Consider the following 10,769-nt stretch of genomic DNA (forward strand, 5'->3'; position numbering starts at 1 on the left):
CCTGAACTGAGGCTTTGGCGACGCTGGGATCAGTCATTCCTGAACGAGGCTTTGGCGACGCTGGGATCAGTCATTCCTGAACAAACCGGGGCTTTGGCGACGCTGGGATCAGTCATTCCTGAACCGAGGCTTTGGCGACGCTGGGATCAGTCATTCCTGAACGAGGCTTTGGTGACGCTGGGATCAGTCATTCCTGAACGAGGCTTTGGCGACGCTGGGATCAGTCATTCCTGAACTGAGGCTTTGGCGACGCTGGGATCAGTCATTCCTGAACTGAGGCTTTGGCGACGCTGGGATCAGTCATTCCTGAACCAGGGCTTTGGCGACGCTGGGATCAGTCATTCCTGAACAAACCGAGGCTTTGGCGACGCTGGGATCAGTCATTCCTGAACAAACCGAGGCTTTGGCGACGCTGGGATCAGTCATTCCTGAACCGAGGCTTTGGCGACGCTGGGATCAGTCATTCCTGAACGAGGCTTTGGTGACGCTGGGATCAGTCATTCCTGAACGAGGCTTTGGCGACGCTGGGATCAGTCATTCCTGAACAAACCGGGGCTTTGGTGACGCTGGGATCAGTCATTCCTGAACCGAGGCTTTGGCGACGCTGGGATCAGTCATTCCTGAACAAACCGAGGCTTTGGCGACGCTGGGATCAGTCATTCCTGAACGAGGCTTTGGCGACGCTGGGATCAGTCATTCCTGATCAAACCGGGGCTTTGGCGACGCTGGGATCAGTCATTCCTGAACAAACCGAGGCTTTGGCGACGCTGGGATCAGTCATTCCTGAACAAACCGAGGCTTTGGTGACGCTGGGATCAGTCATTCCTGAACAAACCGCGGCTTTGGCGACGCTGGGATCAGTCATTCCTGAACAAACCGGGGCTTTGGCGACGCTGGGATCAGTCATTCCTGAACAAACCGGGGCTTTGGCGACGCTGGGATCAGTCATTCCTGAACCGAGGCTTTGGTGACGCTGGGATCAGTCATTCCTGAACCGAGGCTTTGGCGACGCTGGGATCAGTCATTCCTGAACAAACCGGGGCTTTGGCGACGCTGGGATCAGTCATTCCTGAACCGAGGCTTTGGTGACGCTGGGATCAGTCATTCCTGAACCGAGGCTTTGGCGACGCTGGGATCAGTCATTCCTGAACAAACCGGGGCTTTGGCGACGCTGGGATCAGTCATTCCTGAACGAGGCTTTGGTGACGCTGGGATCAGTCATTCCTGAACGAGGCTTTGGCGACGCTGGGATCAGTCATTCCTGAACGAGGCTTTGGCGACGCTGGGATCAGTCATTCCTGAACAAACCGAGGCTTTGGTGACGCTGGGATCAGTCATTCCTGAACAAACCGAGGCTTTGGTGACGCTGGGATCAGTCATTCCTGAACAAACCGGGGCTTTGGCGACGCTGGGATCAGTCATTCCTGAACAAACCGGGGCTTTGGCGACGCTGGGATCAGTCATTCCTGAACGAGGCTTTGGTGACGCTGGGATCAGTCATTCCTGAACGAGGCTTTGGCGACGCTGGGATCAGTCATTCCTGAACGAGGCTTTGGCGACGCTGGGATCAGTCATTCCTGAACAAACCGAGGCTTTGGCGACGCTGGGATCAGTCATTCCTGAACCGGGGCTTTGGTGACGCTGGGATCAGTCATTCCTGAACCGAGGCTTTGGCGACGCTGGGATCAGTCATTCCTGAACTGAGGCTTTGGCGACGCTGGGATCAGTCATTCCTGAACAAACCGGGGCTTTGGCGACGCTGGGATCAGTCATTCCTGAACAAACCGAGGCTTTGGCGACGCTGGGATCAGTCATTCCTGAACAAACCGAGGCTTTGGTGACGCTGGGATCAGTCATTCCTGAACCGAGGCTTTGGCGACGCTGGGATCAGTCATTCCTGAACAAACCGGGGCTTTGGCGACGCTGGGATCAGTCATTCCTGAACAAACCGAGGCTTTGGCGACGCTGGGATCAGTCATTCCTGAACAAACCGAGGCTTTGGCGACGCTGGGATCAGTCATTCCTGAACAAACCGGGGCTTTGGCGACGCTGGGATCAGTCATTCCTGAACAAACCGAGGCTTTGGCGACGCTGGGATCAGTCATTCCTGAACTGAGGCTTTGGCGACGCTGGGATCAGTCATTCCTGAACTGAGGCTTTGGCGACGCTGGGATCAGTCATTCCTGAACGAGGCTTTGGTGACGCTGGGATCAGTCATTCCTGAACTGAGGCTTTGGTGACGCTGGGATCAGTCATTCCTGAACTGAGGCTTTGGCGACGCTGGGATCAGTCATTCCTGAACCGAGGCTTTGGCGACGCTGGGATCAGTCATTCCTGAACAAACCGAGGCTTTGGTGACGCTGGGATCAGTCATTCCTGAACAAACCGAGGCTTTGGTGACGCTGGGATCAGTCATTCCTGAACGAGGCTTTGGTGACGCTGGGATCAGTCATTCCTGAACTGAGGCTTTGGCGACGCTGGGATCAGTCATTCCTGAACCGAGGCTTTGGCGACGCTGGGATCAGTCATTCCTGAACAAACCGAGGCTTTGGTGACGCTGGGATCAGTCATTCCTGAACCGGGGCTTTGGTGACGCTGGGATCAGTCATTCCTGAACAAACCGAGGCTTTGGCGACGCTGGGATCAGTCATTCCTGAACTGAGGCTTTGGTGACGCTGGGATCAGTCATTCCTGAACAAACCGAGGCTTTGGCGACGCTGGGATCAGTCATTCCTGAACTGAGGCTTTGGTGACGCTGGGATCAGTCATTCCTGAACGAGGCTTTGGCGACGCTGGGATCAGTCATTCCTGAACGAGGCTTTGGCGACGCTGGGATCAGTCATTCCTGAACCGAGGCTTTGGTGACGCTGGGATCAGTCATTCCTGAACAAACCGGGGCTTTGGTGACGCTGGGATCAGTCATTCCTGAACGAGGCTTTGGCGACGCTGGGATCAGTCATTCCTGAACTGAGGCTTTGGTGACGCTGGGATCAGTCATTCCTGAACAAACCGGGGCTTTGGTGACGCTGGGATCAGTCATTCCTGAACGAGGCTTTGGCGACGCTGGGATCAGTCATTCCTGAACCGAGGCTTTGGCGACGCTGGGATCAGTCATTCCTGAACAAACCGGGGCTTTGGTGACGCTGGGATCAGTCATTCCTGAACGAGGCTTTGGCGACGCTGGGATCAGTCATTCCTGAACTGAGGCTTTGGTGACGCTGGGATCAGTCATTCCTGAACGAGGCTTTGGTGACGCTGGGATCAGTCATTCCTGGACTGAGGCTTTGGTGACGCTGGGATCAGTCATTCCTGAACGAGGCTTTGGTGACGCTGGGATCAGTCATTCCTGAACGAGGCTTTGGTGACGCTGGGATCAGTCATTCCTGAACCGGAGCTTTGGCGACGCTGGGATCAGTCATTCCTGAACGAGGCTTTGGTGACGCTGGGATCAGTCATTCCTGAACAAACCGGGGCTTTGGTGACACTGGGATCAGTCATTCCTGAACGAGGCTTTGGTGACGCTGGGATCAGTCATTCCTGGACTGAGGCTTTGGTGACGCTGGGATCAGTCATTCCTGAACGAGGCTTTGGCGACGCTGGGATCAGTCATTCCTGAACTGAGGCTTTGGTGACGCTGGGATCAGTCATTCCTGAACGAGGCTTTGGTGACGCTGGGATCAGTCATTCCTGGACTGAGGCTTTGGTGACGCTGGGATCAGTCATTCCTGAACGAGGCTTTGGTGACGCTGGGATCAGTCATTCCTGAACCGGAGCTTTGGCGACGCTGGGATCAGTCATTCCTGAACGAGGCTTTGGTGACGCTGGGATCAGTCATTCCTGAACAAACCGGGGCTTTGGTGACACTGGGATCAGTCATTCCTGAACGGGGCGAGTGACGGGAACAGGTTTTTACATGAAACCGTGTGTTTGTGTCTGCGCCTCAGAGAAAAAAAGATCGTTAACCTGATTTAGAAACCGGAGCTGTTTGGAGCCACCTGTGCAAATATTTACATTTTGCTTCAATAAATGGCTCGGCTCTGAATTCCTCATTCGCGGCGGTTCGTGCAGCGAGTCCCGAGTTCGTTTTCTCTGCAAACGGCGACAAACACAGACTCACAGCAGCGACAGGCTCTTTGATCCAAAACCTGCAAAATCAGAGGCGAAACGGAGCCTTTTGGACGGAAAAAACACTTCTGTCCAAACGGCAGCACTGCTCTGTGTTTGGATCTGTGAAAACGCTGGAGCGATGATGGAAAACACGGCTCGTACAGTTTCAGTCTTTAAAACAGTTCAGGACATTCTTGTCTCGTCTCTTTATCATCAGGAAAAAGAGCAACAAACAAACAGTTTAGGTCAAGTTTTCACTGACATTAAGGCGACTTTAAAAAGCGACTTTAAATGAGATTTTAGAGCAAACATTCAGGAGCTTCTGCAGAACGAGGACCTTGTGACAAAATTGAGATTTTTCTGACAGATTTCAATTTGCATTTTTAATATTTCATGTAGAGCCGAGACATACATCACATCTACAAACGTGTATCTACATTAGCAGCAGATAAACTTCGAAATCTGCATTTAAACCTTACGGTTATTATTTCAGCTTCATCAGCAACAAGATACAAATGTACAAAAGCAAAGAGACGTCGTGGAGTCAGAAAAACATGGCACATACGCTGCAAAAAGTAATGAAGTAGATCAGTATAAACATCTCAATTTGAGCACAATAATCCAAAGTTTAGTTGTTGTGACTGGTTAAGAAGTTGTTGGGCATTTGTCCTGGATTATTTCACTTGTTCTGAGATGTTTCTGACTCGTTTCGATACATTTCGTCCTTATTTCAGGTCATTTTCTTTGCCAATGGGGAAAGAAAATTGGTCTTATCTCATTGGCAATTTTACTTTCTTATTTCAAGCGAGATTTACCCTAGAACTGGTCTGAAATGTCCTCAAACAGGCAAAGCAAACTCGGTCCGATCAGGAAAAGTGTCTAAATGAGTGAAAACCGACAAAAACAAGAAACATTTCCTCAATTACAGTCATTTAAGACAATGCTTGATATTTACTTTTTGCAGTGTCTCCATATTCAGCCTCATGAATGTGTCTCTGAATCACAAGCTGCAAAACGCTGCTGTTTAAGGCGAGACGCTGCAGGTGAACAGGGAAAACATGTATATTTACAGATATCAATGTGAAACTGTTGCTGTCGATCAGTGGCATAAATGTCATTTTATCTTTTCATAAGAACAAGGTTTTATGCCTAAAAATGCCCCAAATTTCACATCTTTTCGGTGACGAAATCTAAATAATGGACAGAGCTACATTCAAATTTATGTTTTTATGTTATTAATAAATGAGTTGCCAAGACTTTCTCAGAGCGGATTTAGGATTTCTTGTTTAGTTTTAAAATAAGCTGTTTTTTAGTGGAAAAATTAGTAAAAATGTAATTTTCACCTTATTTTTTGACATTCAAAACTCAATAAATGACCTCTCTCAGCTTCTCAGAAATCGTCACTGGCTTTCATGACTCTTCTGGCACGTCGGGCTATACTAACAAAATGGAAAAGCCCAACACCTCCATCTTATATTCATTGGCTACGAGATGTACTGTATTTTGTTAAATTAGAAAAGATGTGTTTTATTGTGAAAGACTCCCTTGACAAATGTTCTAAAACATGGAACCCTTTATTTGAGACTCTCAGAAGAATTAATTTCCCTTTTGTACCCGATTAAACATTTTGCTCATATCAACATAACTAACACCTTACAATTTCTTAATCCCTGGCACCTGCTTTTCGTTTTGGTCTGTCTTTTTTTGTTGTTGTTTTTTGTTCGTCTGGTCTCGTGTAGATTATTGAGAAAATATTTTATGGTGAATGTAATGTTTTTTTGTGTGTGTGTTTATGATTTTGGTGATTGTTCCATTGTTTTTCTATGTCTATCTTGGCATAGTCTATTTTGAATTGTGGGTTTTCACTTGTATTTGTTATGTGCCTTAAAAATGTAAAATAAAGTTGGGGAAAAAAAACAAAAAAAACTCAATAAATGGGGCTTAAGGGATTAAATAATAAAAAATCCCTCTGAAAAAATCTTCCAAATCTTGTTCAGTCCAAGGCTGGAAAATGTGAAGTCTTTAGGTCCGACTGACGTGGACATAGTGTCGCCACAATGACAGAAACATGTGTTTGGAGAAAAAGGCCTTGAAATTGTGTTCTCCCATATAAGTCTATGGGGGAACATTGAATCAGCGCAATATTTAAACATGTTATTGTGAAGATTAGGCATGTTTTCTGTTTCCAGGTGAAGCTTGTATGTTCAGAGACAGATTTGGCCCAAAACCTGAAAACTGAAAAAATGTAGTTTTGCCTGTAGTGTCTCCCCTTAATGAAAATCCGCCTCATTTACATCAAAAACATTTCGATGGGGTTGAAAACAAAGCTGCGTGGACACGAACAGATGAGGATTCTGTGACAAACCCGACCTGCAAAATCAGTCAGAATATTTAGCTGGAGACATGTGGAGTTTGTTTTCAGCGACTGCAGATCAGACAGATGTGATTCTCCTGCAGAGGCTTCTGATTCTGAGGCTCCATCAGTCTGAGTGAAGAACCTTCAAGCGGCTCAGCGTCCTCCTGTCCCAGAACAGCCCCTCCTCAGACACGTTCCTACTGGCCGCGTGCTGACCTCCTGAACACGCCCTTGAGCGCCGCCCTGAACATGGAGCTGCTGAAGGTGTAGATGAGCGGGTCCAGCGTGCTGTTGAGGTACGTGAAGCCCATGCTCCACATGAAGGCCAGCGACATCCTCCTGAAGCCGTCGCAGTTGCTCGGGTCGAACCTCTTCAGGGCCAGCCCGCCCAGCCCGGTCACGATGGCGGGCAGGAAGCAGACGGTGAACACCAGGTTGATCACGGCCACGGCGCGGACGGCCTTCTTAAACCTCCTCTGCTGCTCCAGCTGCTTCTGTCGCTTCAGGAACCAGACGATCCTCGCCGAGCAGAAGAGCAGCAGCGCCCACGGCAGCAGGAACTCGGCGATGTAGGCGGCGTAGTGCAGCACGATGGCCGGCGGCGGGCTCCGGTACGAGCTGAAGCTGCGGCACAGGGAGCGGTTCTGATGGCGGTGCAGCAGGTCGGTGGCGAGCAGCGGGATCCGCAGGACGGCGCTCGCGGCCCAGATGAAGAGCGAGAGCCAGACGGCGCCGCGTGAGGACATGGCGCTGACGCGGGACAGCGGGTGCAGGACTTTGAAGTAACGGTTCAGAGCCACCACGGTCATGAAGCCGATGCTGGCCGAGCGGTTCACCGCCAGCATGAAGAGGTTGGTCCTGCAGAACGCCTCGCCGTGAGCCCAGTCGTCCCCGCGGAGGTGCGTGTCGATGCGGAACGGGACGCACGCCAGCAGCAGGAAGTCGGCCAGCATCAGGTTAAAGAGGAAGATGGCGTGCGGCTTCCAGGACTTCATACGGAAACAGAAGATCCACAAGGCCAGGAGGTTCCCGGGAAGTCCCACCACCACCTCGGCGATCATCAGCAGGAACAGGAGGGAGGTGCGGGGCTCGGAGGGGGACGGGCAGTGCAGGAGGGGGGAGGAGGCGTTGGACATTGTGAGACGAGGGGAGGTCAGAGTCTTTGTTCAGGGGGGTCTGAAAGTGAACCAAGAGGAAGAGGATTTAAAGCTGGTGATACATCGATATTTAAGAGAAGCTTTTATTGATTAAACATGAGAAATACATTTACATTTACAATACTCTGTCGCTCACGAAGAGAACTGTCCTGAACAAACGACAAAAGGACAGAAAAAACACAACTTTTCTGTTTGTTTCTGACTTTGCAGATGAATGTTTTAATGTAGATTCTCCTGCTCGAGTCTGACACAGTCATGTTTCCCGTAAAGGAGACTGACGAGGTTATTCATGTGTTTAGAGCAGTGGTTCTCAACGACCCGCATTTTAACAGTAAAAGGGATTTGTGACCCCGCTCGGGTCACATCGGGAGAAATAGAAAGAGTAGCCGACATAATTCTTCACCTCTTAACTCCCGCCTGAACTGAGAGGAACTTTTTGTAATTTTTTTGTAATATTTTGTCTTTTTTTTCAAATTTTATTGTCGTTTTTTTGTCGTTTTTTTGTCGTTTTTTTGTCGTTTTTTTGGCGTTTTTTTGTCGTTTTTTTGTCACATTTTTGTCGTTTTTTTGTCGTTTTTTTGTCGTTTTTTTGTCGTTTTTTTGTGGGTTTTTTGTGTGTTTTTTGTGTTTTTTTTGTCGTTTTTTTGTCGTTTTTTTGTGGTTTTTTTGTGGTTTTTTTGTCATTTTTTGTCATTTTTTTGTCGTTTTTTTGTCGTTTTTTGTCACATTTTTGTCGTTTTTTGGTCGTTTTTTGGTCGTTTTTTGGTCGTTTTTTGGTCGTTTTTTTGTCGTTTTTTGTCGTTTTTTTGTTGTTTTTTGTCGTTTTTTTGTTGTTTTTTGTCAATTTTTTGTCGTTTTTTGTCGTTTTTTTGTTGTTTTTTTGTTGTTTTTTTGTGGGTTTTTTGTGTGTTTTTTGTGTTTTTTTTGTCGTTTTTTTGTGGTTTTTTTGTGGTTTTTTTGTCATTTTTGTCGTTTTTTGGTCGTTTTTTGGTCGTTTTTTGGTCGTTTTTTTGTCGTTTTTTTGTCGTTTTTTGTCGTTTTTTGTCGTTTTTTGTCGTTTTTTGGTCGTTTTTTGGTCGTTTTTTGGTCGTTTTTTGTCGTTTTTTGTCGTTTTTTGTCGTTTTTTTGTCGTTTTTTGTCAATTTTTTGTCGTTTTTTGTCGTTTTTTTGTCGTTTTTTTGTCGTTTTTTTTCGTTTTTTTTGTCGTTTTTTGTCAATTTTTTGTCGTTTTTTGTCAATTTTTTGTCGTTTTTTGTCGTTTTTTTTGTCGTTTTCTGTCGTTTTTTGTCAAATTTTTGTCGTTTTTTGTCAATTTTTTGTCGTTTTTTTGTCGTTTTTTGTCGTTTTTTTTGTCGTTTTTTGTCGTTTTTTGTCAAATTTTTGTCGTTTTTTGTCAATTTTTTGTCGTTTTTTTGTCGTTTTTTGTCGTTTTTTTGTCGTTTTTTGTCAATTTTTTGTCGTTTTTTGTCGTTTTTTTGTCACATTTTTGTCGTTTTTTGTCGTTTTTTGGGGGTTTTTTGTCGTTTTTTTGTGACATTTTTGTGGTTTTTTTGTCATTTTTTGTCGTTTTTTTGTCGTTTTTTGTCGTTTTCTGTCGTTTTTTGTCAAATTTTTGTCGTTTTTTGTCAAATTTTTGTCGTTTTTTGTCAAATTTGTCGTTTTTTTGTCGTTTTTTGGTCGTTTTTTGTCAATTTTTTGTCGTTTTTTGTCGTTTTTTTTGTCGTTTTTTGTCGTTTTTTGTCAATTTTTTGTCAATTTTTTGTCGTTTTTTGTCGTTTTTTTGTCGTTTTTTTGTCGTTTTTTTGTCGTTTTTTTGTCGTTTTTTTGTCGTTTTTTTGTCGTTTGTCAACTTTTTGTCGTTTTTTGTCGTTTTTTTGTCGTTTTTTGTCAATTTTTTGTCGTTTTTTTGTCACATTTTTGTCGTTTTTTTGTCGTTTTTTTGTCGTTTTTTTGTCGTTTTTTGACGTTTTTTTGTGACATTTTTGTCGTTTTTTTGTCATTTTTTGTCGTTTTTTTGTCGTTTTTATTTCGTTTTTTGTCACATTTTTGTCGTTTTTTTTGTCGTTTTTTGACGTTTTTTTGTCTTTTTTTCTTCACATTTTTGTCGTTTTTTTGTCTTTTTTTGTCACATTTTTGTCTAAAATGAAATTCATCAAACTACAAACAAATAATGTCACTCTGGTAAAATAACACACACATGCTACAACAAAATATCAGATTATTTGCTAATGAAAATCTGGCTCTTTTATCTAAATGATCTGGCGACCCCCCGGTTGAGGGCAGAGTCTTTCTGAGGAACTCCACAGACCTGAGCCTGGGCTGATCTTAAATAAAGTCGGTGTGGAGAGTGAAGGACTCACCTCTGCTCTCGGAGACGCTCCTCTGGGTTTGTGTTTCTCTCCATCAGAAAATCTCAGCCTTAAATAAACTCAGACACGTGGTTTCTGAGTCTCCACCGCTCGACTTGTTCAGACAGGAGTTTCTTCCAGAGAACTGTCCTGGCGGAGCTCAGCGTCTGAGGGAGACAGTGGAGTGAGTGTTTCCCAACGTCAGCTGTGATGCTTCAATAACAGAGAAACGCAGAGTCCGAGAAGGTCTTTACAGGGAAAGAGGACATGAGGAAAGAGTGTGTTTGTGAAGGCTCTGTCATCCAGGTCATGTGACTTCATTTATTCGTCTTAATGGGACACTTTGACACTTTTCCTTTTTTTTCCATCCATCCATTTTCTTCCTCTGAATCCGGGGCTTTTTAATCCAGTCACTTCCAAAAACTGATGAGGAACGTTTGTCTTTTTCATTTTTGGAGATTTCTTTCTCAAACTGCCTCAAACCCCAGAGTTTTGTTGGTACCTGCTCCGAGCAACATCATGACACAATCACATTCTGAAACGTGAACGTAACCAAGAGATCATGCCAGAAATCACAGAGGGAGAGGGAGCCCTAGGGTCGGGTACAGACCCTGATGACCCCGTCCCTCAGAGGGAGCTCCAGGGTCGGGTACAGAGAGGACTGGGCAGGTGTCGATGACCCCGTCCCTCAGAGGGAGCTCTAGGGTCGGGTACAGAGGGGACTGGGCAGGTGTCGATGACCCCGTCCCTCAGAGGGAGCTCTAGGGTCGGGTACAGAGGGGACTGGGCAGCTCCTCCATG

General features: G+C 46.1%; 1 protein-coding gene across 1 annotated transcript; it reads right to left on the reverse strand.

Moving 5' to 3' along the window:
* Positions 1 to 6,660: 6,660 nt before the first annotated feature.
* LOC306971958 (hydroxycarboxylic acid receptor 2-like) lies at positions 6,661 to 7,599 on the reverse strand (the record flags this gene model as incomplete). Its single annotated transcript, XM_079568401.1, has 1 exon — positions 6,661 to 7,599. One exon carries the CDS (start codon positions 7,597 to 7,599, stop codon positions 6,661 to 6,663), a length of 939 nt encoding a protein of 312 aa, XP_079424527.1.
* Positions 7,600 to 10,769: the final 3,170 nt, after the last annotated feature.

This window comes from Gobius niger, assembly GCF_951799975.1.
Source record: "Gobius niger genome assembly, chromosome: 12".
NCBI lineage: Eukaryota > Metazoa > Chordata > Actinopteri > Gobiiformes > Gobiidae > Gobius > Gobius niger.